Source organism: Echinops telfairi, unplaced genomic scaffold, assembly GCF_000313985.2.
Source record: "Echinops telfairi isolate 266 unplaced genomic scaffold, ASM31398v2 ScPeMD7_5592;HRSCAF=6446, whole genome shotgun sequence".
NCBI classification, from domain to species: domain Eukaryota; kingdom Metazoa; phylum Chordata; class Mammalia; order Afrosoricida; family Tenrecidae; genus Echinops; species Echinops telfairi.
In genome coordinates, this window is record NW_022109491.1 from 26,975,359 (window position 1) to 26,992,064 (window position 16,706).

A 16,706-nucleotide genomic window follows, 5' to 3' on the forward strand; every position below is an offset into this window, starting at 1 on the left:
TTTATTTGAAAGACTATTTTACTCTGCATGTATCTTCTAAGGACTATATACTAACCATTGTTCCAATACCAACATTTCTAACAGCAAATTATACAACTGCTCTAGTGTATAAATAAGGGGTGTCATTGGACCTCCACTCAAGTACTCCCTCAATGCAAGAACACTTTGTTCTATTAAATTGGCATTCCATGATGCACATTTTCCTGACATGATCACTGAAGACAAATGTGTGCATAAGCAAATGTGGTGAAGAAAGCTGATGGTGCCTGGCTATCAAAAGATATAGCATCTGGGGTCTTAAAGGCTTGAAGATAATCAAGCGGCCATCTAGCTCAGAAGCAACAAAGCCCACATGGAAGAAACACACCAACCTGGGTGACCACAAGGTGTCCAAGGGTTGAGGTATCAGGCTTCAAAGAACAAAAAATCATATCATTGTAAATGAGGGTGAGTGCAGAGTGGACATCCAAAGCCCATCTGTGGGCAACTGGACATCCCCTTCCAAAAAGTTCATGGGGAGGAGATAAGCCAGTCAGGGTACATCAACAAGGAAACATACAACTTTCCTTTAGTTCTTAAATGCTTCCTCTCCCCCACTATCATGATCCCAATTCTACCTTACAAATCTGGCTAGACAAGAGGATGTACATTGGTACAGATAGGAACTGGAAACACAGGGAATCCAGGTCAGATGACCCCTTCAGGACCAGTAGTGAGAGGGGTGATACCTGGAGGGTGGAGGGAAGGTGGGGTAGAAAGGGGGAACCAATTACAAGGATCTACATATAACCTCCTCCCTGGGGGATGGACAACGAGAAGTGGGTGAAGGGAGACATCGGACAGTGTAAGATATGACAAAACAATAATTTATACATTATCAAAGGTGAATGAGGGAGGGGGAAGTGGGGAGTGAGGGGGATAAATGAGGAGCTGATATCAGGGGCTCAAGTGGAAAGAAAATGTTTTGAAAATGATCATGGCAGCAAATGTACAAATGTGCTTGACACAATGGATGGATGTATGGATTATGATAAGAATTGTATGAGACACCAATAAAATGATTAATAAAAAAATAAATAAGAGGTGCCCTTAACTGATTAAGGGCATATTTCAATCTCAATAAGTTTCACACACACACATCACATTTTAAGTTGTTAAGGTTTAACAGGTATAGATATATTTTGAATACAACATGTTAGGTATGAGTCCACAGATTTTTCATCTCTAACAAAAACTTAATTTGTAGGGTTAAAAATTAAATTCTTAAAAGAAAAATGACCAAATAAGGATTTTCATCTATAGCTTCAAACTGTCTACACTGAACTACCCGGACAGCTCCATGCCACCCCAGACAACCCTGACATGACTGAGCTACTTGACGTTACACCTACAGCAAACAAACACATTAAAAAAGAAAGTATATGATAAACACACAAGTCTCTTAATCCAATGCATAACACAAAAGACATTTTAAAAAGATCAATTTCTGGCCTCATTTGATTAGCTACAGGTTCATTTTCTATAAAAGCAGACAAATGGTTTGCCAAGGTTCACACCAGGTTTCTCTGTTAGGGTGAACAACTACTCAACAAGTCCATCTTTAAGAGAAACAGTAATGGGCAGAAAGCAACAAGACAATCCACAAAAGGTAGATGTTAAGTAAACCAAAGATGTTTGTAAAAGGGTTCTTTAAAAAGAGAAAGAGATTTTCTAAAAAGTCTCTACTGTCACCATTCAATTTATCAATAGCCTCTTTGGCTGTAAGAATGAGACCTTGATGGTGACCAGCATCGGCTATAGTAAGGAGAAGGTGGCCTTCTACAGTGGTAATCAGAGTCTTCCTGTCTGTCTCCCACATAAGACTCCACTGTCTGCTTCCTTGTCCTTGGACCCACAAGTCCATGTGGGTTGAAGGACTTCCAGTGTATTAACTGTTCCACGAAAGTGAGTTGAACTGAGCCCTCTGTACTGCTGTGTGGACTAATTAGCTGTTATATTTCTTATCGCTTTATAAACCTATGCTCATATATATAATATATATGCTTATAGATATATGATATATACATATATACACACACACACACACACACACACACATATATATATATACACACACATACATCCTGGTTTTGTTTCTCTACAAAACCCTGCCTCACACATTTGTAATCACAGTAAGAATCTCTAGGTCTGCTGCCACCTCCTCCTCCACCCCCACCTCTGTGAGTTGTCTGCCCAGGGAGATGCCTGGTGCAGGTGTGTGTGCTCTCTGGGTGATAGAATAACCCACATGAATTATACTGCTATCTGGCTCCATTCCATGTGTCCTTTCCGTAGCCTTCTTTGAGCCTCTATTCCTTCACAGTAAACCAAAGCAAATCCTCGAGACTGTCCAGTTCGCTCATCACAAACCACGTTCCCACTACTCAATGGTCCATATCTAGAGACTACGTCATGAGGATCTCTCTCTGTTTTGCACAAACTGAGGTCAAATACTCCAAGATACGTAATGGGATGCGGACTTGCTCTGCTCCCCCTATGTCTTCTCCAGTTTCATATTGGAGAGTGACTTCGACCTGGCTTCCATTGGCGTTGGCACGCAGGTGCTCTGGTGTGTATGATATACTTTGAGATCATCTCCAAGGAGAATGGGAGCGGGACCTGGATCGAGTGTAGTGTTCATGAGAATGCCTCCTAGATCTTGCCCTGGACTTTGACCTTGATCGAGAATGGATCCTAAGTCTTTGGAAACTCGTGACAGACTATGAGAGCCTGACCTGTTCTCATGTTACAGGAGCAGGAGTTCCCGTTGGAGATTTTGACTGAGAGTGAGACCCTGGGCCCTGGAGGTTGTCTCCTCTACATCACGCGTGCCTGCCGCGTGTTCTCCAGAGCGACATGTGAGACAAGCCTCAGCTTTAGGGCCATTGACCTAATCACCCCACTGACTGGGCCATGGGGAGGGGGAAGGAGTCAGGAACAAAGGTCAGTCCGCTGCACTCCCAGAGGGTTGCATTCTTGTAGCCAATGGTGAAGCACTATTGAGTAAAGAGGGTCATACACGTGCAGGGCTTACCAGACCCCATTACGTGAATAGTTAACTTGTACACCACCACGATGTGGGTGAGTGCATACTAGTTACACACGCTGTGAATGTTGGAGATAGTGGCACTGCTTTCAGTAAGTCTCACTAATGAGGGCAGAACCACTCCTGGTAGACTGACACTTGTCACACGAAGGCAGACAGAATGTGTAACAAAGCAAATACAGATTGGTCCTGGTGGCCATTTTGGGGGCACCCTCAAAGCAATAGGTCAGAACCAGCCAAATCCAAAGACCACCCATTCCTTAACCAGGGGATATCAACCATCTGCTTCACCTTCAAGTAGGGCATTTCAGCTTAGAGTTCAAGGGGATATTGCCATTCCTTGCTTCTCTTATGAGTTTAAGATAAAGTCCATTTTGCTTAGACTCCATCTGGCATGTTCTGTGAAGGGCATTGTTTACTCCAGAGTTACAGATTAAATACATATATATATATATATATATATATATATATATATATATATGGAAAGAAGAAGAAAGTAAAAATTTTATATAGGGATAAATCTATATGTACATAAATTATAAAGATAGGTGCATTTGTGTATGTATGCATATACACGTAAATACAACAAGGAAGCAGATGGACTTTGGGCCTCTCCTTAAATCTTACCTCAGTACAAGAACGGTTTGTTCTAATAATGTGGCACTGTATGACACCCACCTTCCCCATATGATCACTGTAGACAAAATGGGTGCATAAGCAAAAGTGGTAAAGAAAGCTGATTGGGCAAAGCTGTGAAAAGATATAGTGTCTGGGGTCTCAAAGGCGGTCACCTAGCAGGGAAGCAACCAAACCCACATGGAAGAAGCTCACAGCCTGCGTGATCTTGAGGTGTAGATGGGAATAGGTATCAGAAGTTCAAAATCAAGCAACCAAATTGACGTGAAGGAGTGTGGACAAAGTAGAGACCCAGACCCACCTGTAAGATAATTGGACAGTCCCTCACAGAAGGGCCACACAGAAGGGATGATAAACCCAGGGTGTGGTATGAGCACTGATGAAACACATAATCGTCTTCGAGTTCTTTAATATTTCCTCCCCTTACCATTATGGCCTTTGTTTTACCTCATTAATCTTTTTAGACCTGTGTATGTTCATTTGTATAATTAAGATAGTTTGATGCATGAAAGCCAAGATAGATAAGTCTTCAGAAAGAAGTGTAATGGGAGTAATGCTTCCCTGAGGGTAAGGGAAGAGGCGTGGAGAACAGGGAAGGGGGACCTGATAAAAATAACACACCTTCAGGTATATGGATTCATTAGATGGTATAAGATACGGCCCCCAAATATATAAAATAACAATAATAATAATATATAATAATAAAGGTTCTAGGGACTTGGGTGGGAATGGGAGGAGATAAAGGGGAGCTGTTATCAGAATTCAAGAAGAAAGAAAATGCTTTGAAACTGATAGTAGTAGCAATTGTACAGTTATGGTTGATCTAATTGAATTATGGACTGTTATAATACGTGTAAGAGTTCCCAATAAAATGACTAAAAATAAATAAATAAATAAATAAAACTTTACAGCAACAAACATATTTATTGATATAAAATTCAGGCATCATACACTCCATAGTTAAGTCACTTTTTAAAAAGAGTTGTATGTCAATCATCACAATGAGTTCTAGCGCTCCCACCTCCTCTCACATTCATGATTTGGTCCTCAATTCCCCTCCCCCCCCTTGTCCCAGATTAATCATTGCGTCAGTTATTGTCTGTCTGCGTCCACACTTTCTGTGCTTCATAAGCTGGGAAACCTAATAGACACAATACAGACAATCAAACAAAATGAAGCAGAAAGGAAAAAATAATATAATGATAATATTTTTTTAAAAGTGAAAAAGAAAAGACCACCTGCAAGCAAATAAAAATAAATTCTAGAGAAGAAATTTCTGGGTAGGAAAAGCAAGGGTTCCATCTGGCGTTCTGTCTCAGGTGCGTTCATCAGAGGAGGAAGGAGGAGCTGTGGAGACACATCCATAGGTAACTATCTGCTCAGTGTCCAGAAGTGCTTCCGGAATGCTGGAGGGCACAGGATTCCCCTGGACCGCACTGCTTCCACCCTCCTCTTTCTCCCTGAGTCCTGAGCCCCGTCTGGGGTTCTGTCCTCTCAGTCATGTGCAGGATCAATAGGACAGTCCTCAGAGAAACCAGTCCTTGGGTTCTCTGCATTGATCTAACAGGTGAATTACTCCTGTTCCCATCAAGTAGGAGTATTCAAATAATCTGAGGATGGTCTCCACAGTCATTGACGTGAATTTGACCCCAACTCATTCCCCTCCTCCCTTTCCTCCATGCAACCTCTGGGATCCTAAGAGTGTTCTTGGAATAGCCTTGGTACTATAACCTCCCTGCGTCCTGAGAGACGATAATCTCTTAGAGGATCTTTGTAAGGGAGGTATGTAAACTCTCTTAACTGATAGTGGGTGCTGACACTGTGTGACACATGGGACATCCTAGGCTGCTCATCCCTGCTGACCTTGCCCTTCTGGGCACAGCAATTAGCCCTCCCTCCTTCCCTGAAGACTGAGCTTCTTCCCCACTACTTACTGTCAGGCGCGCATCTTCCTGTAGACGTAGGTGACAGATACAGCAACCACCAGCAGTGCCTTGAAGCCCAGCAGGAAAGCTTCAAGGAGGCAAAATGGATTCCTCAGGTCTGAGAATGAAAGTGAACAGTTAGGAGGAGGCATTAGTGGAGGTGCACTGGGTCCAATTCCAGCCTCCCCCTTCTCGGATACTCCCTGTGCCCCTTGCTGTCCTGAATCCTCTGAACCACACTTGTGCCTGTTCTCATTCCCAGTTGTTTCCCAGAAGGACAGTCCTTCTTGATGGAAGGATGGGAATTGTATGCTATCAGTGGCATGTAAGTGAGTTTACTTTCTTTATTCTCAGGACAGTGTAGTTAATTATTATCCTCCATCTGCTGAGGAAACAGATGTTACCAGTTTAGGGAGAGTCACAGGATTAGTGAGATTCAATTCAAGGGATATCCATCACTGACACCCTTTAGGAGGACCCCCTTGCCCATGTGTTTAGATCCAATACAAGTCCAACCTCAGCGAGAGTGGAATGAATGTCAGCATTGTAGTTCAGGGAGCCAAGACAGCATCCACTGAGAATTTCAAAGCTTTGGGTTCAAGTTCTGAGGTAACTGTCAAGGTCACCAAGCCAATGCAATCTCGTGGCAGGAAGAATGCTAGTATGTGAAGAACACAGAATTGCATGCTGGAATGATTCTCAAAGTTGATGTCATCATCTGTCTTCAGAGCAGATGCCCTCTGACATCCTTGCACTTGGCCCTGAGTTAGACTTTGGGATACACACTTTCTCTTGTCGCTCCTAGGGTTTCGGAGGCCACATCCCGGGTGAGGCGCTCAGACACGTTTCTCTGTTTTAGAGGTGGCAGTGCTCAAGGTCACACCTCCCTCTCTTGACAAATCATCTAATAACTGGTTGAGTCACAGTGTCCAGGCTAAGTCCCACCACCTACATTCCAGAAGGCACTCACAGAGCACCCTAGCTCTATAGTCCTCCGGGGAGTGCTTGAGCCTCTGTTGTTCAGCGGCAATGGCGAGTCCATTGCTGTTCAGTGTCCTTTGTCCACCTCCTTCCTTAGCCCTTCATGTGTGCTGATCGTGAGGCCACCTCCCCCAAAGCTGCCTGCACACGTATGTGCATTTTGTAGTCCGTTTCCCAGGGAAACCGATCTATTAGAGTTGGTCGGGAGGTGGTTGGAAAGCAGCCCCTAAAGGGAACATTTGGATCTGGATCCTTCATGCTGTGGTTGATTTGAGTCCCCCTCAAAGTCTATCTTGAAGTCCAAGTCCCCCACCCCAGTGCTGCTGAATGTGATTTTATTTAAAGATGGAGTATTTGCACATGTATTGCCTGTCAAATGAGGTCATACTGGATGAGTTAGTTAATTGTGCCAGCCTGGCCGATAATCACATGTGGTGCTGGTTGAAAGGCGGAGGGATAAATGGGTGGTGAAGCCTCGCCTTTCTAGTTCTCGGGTCTCTTGTTTTGTGATGGTTGTATCGGGTGCAGCTGCCTTAGCAGTTCCCTGCTTCAGCTTGCAAGATGGACTTCCTACAAGATATCCCCAAGGAGAAGCCGCATGGATCTATCCTGATGCAGCCCTGGGTGCTGGAGCAGCCGTGTGGAGACCCCTGCTAGTGCTGAGATGCTTGTTCGTTCACTGACTCAGCTTTCCTCCTGCAGTTGGCATCATTGCCTCTGTTTTGTGAGGTGAAGGACTTTGTGGACCGGTGTTGGGTAAATGGGTTAATGTTGGACTTGTGGGTTTGGGCAGCATTGGGTTGGGATGTTTTCGTGATGCACTTTCTTTACATAAAACTCTCTTATACGTGAGTCGCCGTGGATTTGTTTCTCCAAAGTACCCAGACTAGTACACTGGATTTCTAGCAACTGACTCATCCAATAACAATGATCCCATAAGGATAAAGAGATTCATACTTAGAGAGAAGACTAGGTGAAGAATGAGGCTGATCTGCCGTCACAGTCCTAGGTCCACTAAGAATTAGTAACAATCACTAGAAGCCAAGAAGAAGCAAGGAAGGATTCTTCCCTAAAACCCACCCACCAAGTTGACTTCAGAATTCTAGTCTCTAGAACTGTGAGAGATGTCATGTGTTGCTCTGGGCCATGCAGTTTATGGTTCTGTGTTAGTGCAGCCCTAGGAGACCAGTGCAAGCCACTACTCGGCTGGCAATGAAGACTAAACTCAGGAGGGGAGAGAAGCCTGGGGTGGGCCACTCTTATTACACTTTTCACCAATAGTTAACTAGGATGATGTATTTCAGAAAATTGAAACATCATAAACATCAGGCATTTGAAGTATACATGGGGAGTAGTCATTTTAAGGACTTTGGAATTGGAAAAGTTGGGCAAGTGATGGACTTCTAGCTGCAAGGTTGACAGTTCAAACACCTCAGTTGCTCCATGGGAGAAAGATGAGGATATCTGATCACATGAAATTTACAACATCAAGAACATTTACAACCTTATGTAGGGTATGTGTGGCATGGAATGGCTTCTCCTGGGAAATCAAGTCTTTAGAAAAGGACAGTGTAAAGCTACGAGTGATTATTCATCATGTAAAGGTTAAGCATGGAAGGTAAAGCAAGCTAGTAGATTTCTCTCTCTTTCTCTCAAACTTTATTAAAAAATCATCCCCTCAGTGATCATAAGGTGTACAGTTAATGCTCTGTGCCAATTATTATTAGACTTGCTCATTATCTTTGAGAAAATCCATTTCCTGGCACCCCAAATGTAAGCACTATTTTGAAAATATACCTAATTCCCAATACTTGCAACATGTTACAAGCACTCTTTCCCATCGTGCTTGAAATCTGGACTGACATGGTTCATCTACATTGCTGTTGTTGTTAGGTTTTACGAAGCCAGTCCCAGCCCATATAGACCTTATGCACAAAAGAACACTGCCCTATCATGCGCCATCTTCATAGTTACCCCTGCGCCTAAGCCCATGGTCGCAGCCGCTGTGTCAGTCCATCTCCTTGAGGGCCTTCCTCCCTTTGCTGCCCCTGCCCTTGACCAAGCCTGCTGTCCGTCTCCAGCGACTGCTCTCTCCTGACATATGTCCACAGTGTGCTGGCCGAACGCCGGCCATCTCTGCCTCTCTGGAGCACTCTGGCCTTACTGCTTCTGAGACAGTTGGGTTCGTGCTGGTAGCTGTCCAGGGTACTTTCAGGATTCTCTGCCAGCCCCCACTGCAAATGCGTGAATTCCTCTTCAGTGCTTCTTAGTCACTGTGCAGGCTCACAGGCCTGTGCTTCCATGGTGGATGTATAAAGCCCACCCCACCCCGAGGGGACGGGTAACAGAAACATGGGGGAAGGCATACATCAGTCGGTGTAAGATATGAAAACAACAACAATATACAATTTATCAAGGGTTCCCGAGGGCCGGAGGGTTGGTAAGGGAGGGAAAAAAGAGGAGCTGATTATTAGGACTCAAGTAGAAAGATGTTTTGAAAATGATGATGGGGACATGCCTATCGGTTTGCTGGATATAATTGATTTATGGATTGTTTCAATATTGCAAGAGCCCCCAGTTAGATGATTAAAAAAAAAGAATGTACCATGGCTTGGGCCTGGGCCACCTCTGACCCCAAAGTGCCACCCTTGTTTTTCAGTCCCCTAGAGAGGTCTTGTGCAGCCCGTTTTCTCCTTGCAGCTTCCATGAGCACCGATTGTGGATCCAAGCAAGACAAAATTCTGGACACCTTCCACTTCGTCTGCATTTCAGTCCAGCTGTGAGGAGTTGGGTCGTCTTCACATTGAGTATAATCCACACTGAAGGCCGCACTCCTTGCTCTTCAGCAGCAAGTGCTCCATGTCCTCCTCCCTTTCAGTAAGCAGGTTGTTAATAAGAATTCTTTCAATCCTGGTGCCACATATTTCCTCATATAACTCATCTTCTTTTATTCTTTCCTTAGCATGTATTTGCTCTTAGTATGGTGAGAGGATACATACTAATCTACTAAGACAAAACAAAACAAAAAACCTCATTCCCACTGAATCAATTCAGACTCAGAATGACCCTGGAGGGCAGTGTAGTACTGCCTCTTGGTTCAGAATAGTTAGCTACTACTCATTTCTAACATCATTCAAAAATTAGCTCTTTGGCCTTTTGTTCTTTGAAAACGAGATTGTCTATATTGGTGGGATGAGATACCTGTTTACTTATTTAAAAATCTTTCCATTTAACCACTGACCGTGCTCTAATACAGGGGTTCTCAACTTTCCTAATGCTGAGACCCTTTCATGCAGTTCTTCATGTTGTGGTGACCCCCAACCATGAAATTAATTTTGTTGCTGCTTCATATCTGTCATTTTGCTACTGTTATGAATTGGGTGACCCCTGTGAAAGGGTCATTCAACCCCCACTGGGGTCGCGACCCACAGGTTGAATACTGCTGCTCTAATAGCTGAGTCAATACTCCTGGCTTCTAGCACAGACATCTGGACCATCTCAGGGAAGAGCGCCACCGATTGCGTTCTTTTTCCTCTGACAGTGGCTTTACTGACAGCTTTCCATACAGTTGGTCAAGATAACAATAAAAAAACCAAAAACAGAACCCAGCAGACAGAATCTTGTACACTGGAAATCAACCTAACAGTAGTCCCTTATCCCTGGCCTGCGTCACGACAGAGCACTGGGATTAACTTCAGGATCTTTCATTTCCCTTTGTCCCATTGATTGTATGCGCCACCAACATCCCAACTGCAGCCCCCCACCCCCCAAGTGCACGGTGGACATGGCCCGGAGACAGCATCACAGGCTGTAAGGGGTTGAGACTGAAGTTATAAAACACAAGGAGAGATCCTGGTGGGGTGCTCCTGGACCTGGGAAGGCAGTCAGAGTTGGGTGAGAGAGCCAATGGCAGGAAGCTGGGATTAGGATGATCTCGCTCCTTCCCTCTCTCCATCTTCCTCTTCCCTCCTTTATTTGGCACGGAGTTATGTGAAAGTACCTATGGAGACATACACCAGTCTCTTATTGGAGGGTGCCCTTGGCATGTGAGAATGGGAGAAGGGAGCTCCTTCATCTTCTAGGGCGCATTCACAGGCATCTAGATTTTTCCTCGGGAGCCATGGGGTCTCAGTGGTAGAACTCTTGCCTCCAAAGTAGGAGACCCTCTTTTGATTTCTGGCCAGCGCCTTTCATGCACAGCCCCACAATCAGTTAGTGGAGGCTTAAGTGCTCCTGCAATGCAGAAAATGTTTCAGTGGGGTTTCCACACTAAGGCAGACAAGGGAGAAAGGGCGAGCAGTGTACTTCCAAAATCCAGCCATGAAAACTGGATGCATCCCAACAGTCTAATTCCTTTGTACCTGGGCTTCCACGAGCAGGGGACAAGCAGAAAGACTGCTCGGAACAACACCACATTGTCTATAGTCAACCCAAGTGGTTACCTTTTTACAAAGACAAAGTGAAGACATACTTTTAAGAAGAGTCAGGGGGTGTGGGACAGAGTAGTGGCCTCACCAGGGTTGTCCTCTGTGTTCTCCTGCCTCAGGGTCTGCTCTCTGGTGACTGCGGGCTGCCCGTCGTGCACCACCTGGCAGGTGAGCACCACGTCCTCCCTGAGGGCAGAAGTGTTCACCAGGATCCAGCTCTTCAGGGTGTAGGTCCCATCCTTATCCTCCATGAGGAGCAAGGCCGATTCGGTTCGAGACACATTTCCGTTCTCCAACCAGGCCAGGTCTATGTTCTTGGGGTAGAACTTCTTCACCTGGCAGGTGATGCTCACCTGGCTCCTTTGAATGGGAAGTTGGGTCACCTCCAAGGTGGGTGCAACTGAAACAGCACAGAGCAGAAGCTCTTACATTGTGGAACAGACAGGTCACAGACAGGGGCTCTGGACTGGTGATCTCCCACCATCCTGGCAAGGGGAGCCCTGAGGACAGTGCCAGGCATGCAGCTGGTGCTCAAACACTATACAACCTGTGTGCATCACCCATGGAATTCCTGTGCAGTGTCTGGTACACAGTAGGTGCCCAAGCACTGACAGTTATCCTAGGGCAATAATTAATGAAATTACCAAGCACACTTTCAATGCAGCCAGGATGCAATAATTATACCAACACAAATAAAACCATCAAGTACACAAGGACTTAGAATATACTTGGTATTCAACAATTTCTGTTAGGATTATTAGGATTTGGATTCCAGGCAGAACATGCCCTGGAGCAATCCTGGGGAGCAGGCTTGGGGGCAGGTGAGGGTGCGGGCGGGGTGTGTGTCATCTACCTCGGATGGTCTCAGACAAGTTGGCCATCCCACGAAGAGAGCCCTGCAAGGTAGTGTGGGCCACCTCACAGATGACCTGAGAGTGGACATCCTCTGTGGTCAGCGTCACCTGGGTCCTGCTGGAGATGTTGTAGGAGACACTGTCGCCCAGCGGGAACACCTCGGTCTGCAGGGCTGGGAGCTCTTTCCCATTTTTGAACCACTTCAGGGAGACATCTCTGGGGAAGAAGCCGTGCGACTCGCAGGTGAAGGGCACCGTCTGCCCAGGTGTGGTCCTTGCCAAGGGGCCCAATACCAGTGGAGCAGAGGGCTGGGCTACAAGAAGGAACATTTGTCAGCTGTAAACATCATTGCACGGTCACCAGGAAAGATACGCGTGTGAGATTGCTCAGACTCTTCCCACAAATGATTTTCTAATCCGGGTGATAACACTAAGTGGGAGGGGTCATTGTCCTCTCCCAGAGCAGGGACAAATTCCTGCTGCTGAATAGATCCCAGTATCTCTCTGAACCTCATGTGTTTTCTTCAGTCTTGCAATTCCACCCAAGTTCATGATAACTTCAGAAACCTCACTGTTCCCCTGAGAAGTTGGAAATGGCCCTGTCTCCGTGTGAAGGACCAAATGGAACAAGACCTGGAGCTGCAGGAGGACACGCGCCCCCTCGGGGAGACATCCCTCTGAGGAGCAGCAGGCCTGTCTCCAGCAGGCGCTCCAGAAGGTCCCTCCCTGCAGCCTGGCCGGTCAAACAGCCCTGACCTGGTGCTCAGGGGGGCAGATTGTACTGTGGACGAGTGCATGAGGGCCACTCTGTCTCCTTGAGGACTCTCCAATCTCACCCCGACTGTCTTCGAGATGGTTCTAATTCATCACAACACTGTCAGACCAGATGAGGTTCCTTGAGTTTAAACCTTAACAGGAGCAGCAGCTTCATCTGTTTCCATCAAATGAGAGGTGGGCTTGAACCTGTCACCTTGTGAGAGCTCAGTGAGCAGTACACAGGGAGCAGCTCAGGGGTAGCACACTGTCACCAGGGCCCCTTCCTTGGGTGCTAGTCCTCCATGAAGACCCTTATTCTCCTTCCAGCCCAGCCTTTGAATCACTTTACTGCAGACACATGGTGGGACTCACCCCCTTGTGTGAAGGAACTGACCAAGTTCGTCAGTCAGTGGTGGCTGGGCCTGGGATTCTAGGCCTGAATCCAAAGTCCACCTTCCTTCCTCTGCTCCAGGTGATTCTCCCACCAAGTCTGGTATGTGAACAAAGTCACTCATCCTTGCATTGACTATTAATCCTATTTACTCTTCCTAGCTGGCCTCACCCACTTTACCACCTATGGTAACCATGACAACGTGACACCCTCTCGAGGAGGTTGGAATGGCAGGGTAAAAACTCAGCGGGTACAGTCATGAATCTGCAGAGCTGGGATTTGAACTCAGGTAGTCATGATTCAACCTGAGCACCCTTAACCACTGAACTACAGACGCTCAGGAGGAACTCCATTGAGGGCTGTAACCACCCTCTCCTGGCCTCACGGATCCGAGGGCGGAAATGACCGTGGAAGTGAGGATTCCAGGGACTGTTGGATGCGCCTCTCAGACCAGCCACAGTCCTTGTGTCTGCCTGACCCCTGTGCTGCACATGTTACAGCAAGGACCTCACCCCTCTTAGCTCTCCCATGAGTCCATGGATGCCACCCCTCTGCAGATGAAGGAAAACAAGCTTCCCCGGCACAGTGACTGTGTCCCTGTGGGAATTTCCTCTGGCCCTCAGCCCTCACAGGCCACCACATGGGAATGGCCACTTTCAGGACCCTGACACTGACCCTGTGCCACCCTTGGCTTCAGTAATTATAGCCGGCCACGTCCCTTCTTGTGGTCTGTGCCCAGGCGGTTACTCTATAGCAATAAATGTGTCAGGCTGGGCTTCTGACCGACTGGAATATAAACCCCTGCTCCTCTGGGAGCCCAGCACCCTGCAGACACTGCCTCTATCAGTACGCTCAGTCTTCAGCGCTGTGCAGTGGGTGCTGGTTCTCGGTGGGGTGGCCTGGATCCCTCTCTGTCCCCTCACTGCTGCCCTTCACACCACGGGCTCCCAGGCTGCCCAGGAAGGAGCTGGTCCGGACAGTTATGGAGAAGATGGCTCAGGGATTACAAGGCTGCTGAGATGCCTCTTGTAGGGCGGGGCCACACACCCTGATCTGGGGGCAGTGTCTGTGTGGCCTGGGTTATAAAAGAGCCCTCTGCTCACTAGGGACAGTCACTTTTAGTTTTTAAAGATTATTTCTGCAAAATGGAGGCCTGCTGGCACAGTGGTTACACTAGGGCTGTTAACTACAGCACAGCAGTTCGAAACCACCAGCCTCTCTGAGGGAGAAGAGAGAGGCTGTCTTTTCCAGTAACGAGTCACAATCTCAGACACCCACAGGGGCTCTTCCACCCTGTCCTCTAGGGACACTATGAGCTAGACTCCCCTTGATGGCAGTGAGTTTGGTGTTTGGTTTTTGCTGCAAAACAGAGGACCCGAGCATTTGGAACAGAGAGGGATGGAGCATCCCCCACACCCCGACCAGCACAGGGGCTGTGGCAGAGAGCAGGGGCTGAGTAATCAAGCTGCAGGGGTTCAATTCTGAGCCCCCCTGGCTGTCCACAGACAGGTCCCCTCTCAGAGCCTCAGGTCCCCCTGTGAGAGGGGCAGTGAAGGGCCCTCCCTCTCAGAGCTGGTTAAGAGGTGAAGCCATCAGGGGACCTGGGGGAGTCCTCTCGTTACCCCTCCCCCTGGCTGTGACTGGAGGACAGCAGGCAGAGAGGGAGGGCATCCACGCGGAGAGAGCCGCTGTGGGTCAGGCTGAGACACCGGCTGCAGTGCCGGCTCCCACTGAGAAGGGCCGCCCTGTGGGACCTCAGCCCTGGGCCCGCAACGTCTGTGGGATCAGGACGCAGCTCCCTTTCTCCCGCCCCGCCCACGTCCAGGGCTGTGGGAAACTCTGCCGCGGTGTCTGGATGGTGTCTGTACCCTCTCCAACCAAGGATACCCCTGGTGAGATGGACAGAGCAGCAGGTCACCCTGGCCGCTCTCGGTGAGGGTCCCGAGATTGCGGACAGCCTGGGTTTTCCTCAGCAGGAGCCCAGCGAGTAAGTGAGGTCCTTTCCACACCATGGGGCGTCCTGTAGTTGTTATGAACAGAGCACACGTGCTGTCCACACAGAAAAGGTGGGCACAGTGTGGTCTGGGTGCAGTTGGACATGGTTTTCCAATCACCAGAGTCTCCAGGGTCTGAGGGGAAGGGCCCTTCTCATCCTTGGGGAGTTGATGGAAAGGGGCAACGGTGGTTCCTGCTCAGTGGGTCGGTGCCAAGAGCTCTTATTCAGCACTGAGTGTTCGGCTCTGCCATGGGCAGTGCATCGAACGCCAGCGCAGTCAGCATGCGGACCTCGTTCAGCTCCAGGCCCCACTGCTAACTCCCCCTAGGGCCTAGGGCACGGCCCTGTCATCTGCTGGCCTCGGGTGGGAGCTGAGGGGGAGCTGTATATGCTGTGGTCTAACGGCCTGATGTTCCAGGACCCAGGAGTTGGGAAGAGGGCAGAAAACCCAAACGGAGTCTCAGCTGGACAACAACTCACTCCCCCCATGGGATTATCTGTGGGGTGAGGGACACGTGACCTAAGCAAGTCTAACCCCTGGTCCTCTGTGCTTAATGGGGGTCTCTGTCTTGCATCTCAGGGAGTTTCCCAACAGGGCCCATCCCCAGGCCAGCCCTCTCCGATTGTCCCGGGACCAGCCTCTCCAATCCATCAGGGGGTCTCTGCCTTTCAGACCTGGTTCTGAGGTAAAGCCAGCCCTCCGTGTGATGTTTCTGATTCTGAAATAAAGACGGCCCCCCCGCCCCTCTGCTCCTTGGAGGGGAGAGAAGAGAAGCTCCGTGAGGGGAGAGCTTCCCCACGTTGTCCTCGCTGTTTCCGACACTGAGAGCAGGGCTGCACACAGTAGGGCTCAGCGCGCATCTGTCCAGTAACGCAGACAGGAGCACGGTGCAGGGAGGAGCTGGGGCAGGAGGTGGGTTTGCTGGGCCTGGAGCGCCCAGGCTGTCAGTGGCCTGCTCTGCGGGGACCAGACTGGAAAGGACCAGGCTCCGGAGCAGACTTTTCTCCTCCTGCTTCCAGCTGGGGGCCCGGAGCAAACAGCAGGACCCCGTGGCCTCAGCCCCTGGTCGGTGGAAGGGCTGAGGGGGGCCCCCCCGAATATGAACACTGTGGACCAGCACCCCTGACGGCTGTTGCTCAAACTCAGAGGCTCAGTCCTGAGCAGCTGTCACGCAGGGCGGGGTCACCCTGTACTCACCACTCACTGTCACCCGAGTCCCAGGACCAGACTTGTGCTCCTTGTCATCAGGACTTCCTTTGCTGAACTTCACACAGTAGTAGGTGCCGGCGTCGGCTGGGATGATGTTACTGATGCGGATGGAAAAGTCCAAGTTGTCTCTCTTGGTGGGGTCTGTAGCGTTTCTTACTCGGGGGAAGAGGTGTCGTTTGTCTTGGGTTCCTTTATAATCATAGATTAGCTGGCGATTTGGGAGAGTCCCCCTGAACCACTTCATGGACCCCACGGGATGCAGAGAAGAGAGCTGGCAGGGCAGAGTGACTGTCTCTCCAGCGGCGACCGACACCGTCTCAGGTTGGATCACCTGCAGCTCCTCCTGGCTTGTGACTCCTGCAGGGGACACAGGGCTGTTACTCATCCTGCGGACCTGTCTGTGAGCTCCAGCGTCGGTCAGCAACAACCCACTCTGAGCAAGCCC

At 48.5% G+C, this 16,706-nt stretch overlaps 1 protein-coding gene and 1 pseudogene across 1 annotated transcript; both read right to left on the bottom strand.

Annotated features, from left to right (window-relative positions):
* Positions 1–1,742: 1,742 nt before the first annotated feature.
* LOC101647053 lies at positions 1,743–3,391 on the bottom strand (annotated as a pseudogene).
* A 2,266-nt stretch (positions 3,392–5,657) lies between these two features.
* On the bottom strand, positions 5,658–16,646 carry LOC101646742 (signal-regulatory protein beta-1). Its single transcript, XM_004698194.1, has 4 exons — positions 16,250–16,646; positions 11,908–12,222; positions 11,143–11,454; positions 5,658–5,764 (listed from the first exon to the last, which is right to left on the bottom strand). Exons 1-4 carry the CDS (start codon positions 16,644–16,646, stop codon positions 5,658–5,660), a joined length of 1,131 nt encoding a protein of 376 aa, XP_004698251.1.
* Positions 16,647–16,706: the final 60 nt, after the last annotated feature.

Excerpts from the sequence above, each read along its gene's own strand:
- LOC101646742 (XM_004698194.1), bottom strand. The coding sequence starts at position 16,646 with ATGAGTAACAGCCCTGTGTCCCCTGCAGGAGTCACAAGCCAGGAGGAG. Across the intron at positions 12,223-16,249 it reads GACTCGGGTGACAGTGAGTG|CCCAGCCCTCTGCTCCACTG; the intron begins GTGAGTACAGGG and ends TCCTTCTTGTAG. Across the intron at positions 5,765-11,142 it reads GAACACAGAGGACAACCCTG|ACCTGAGGAATCCATTTTGC; the intron begins GTGAGGCCACTA and ends TTTCATTCTCAG.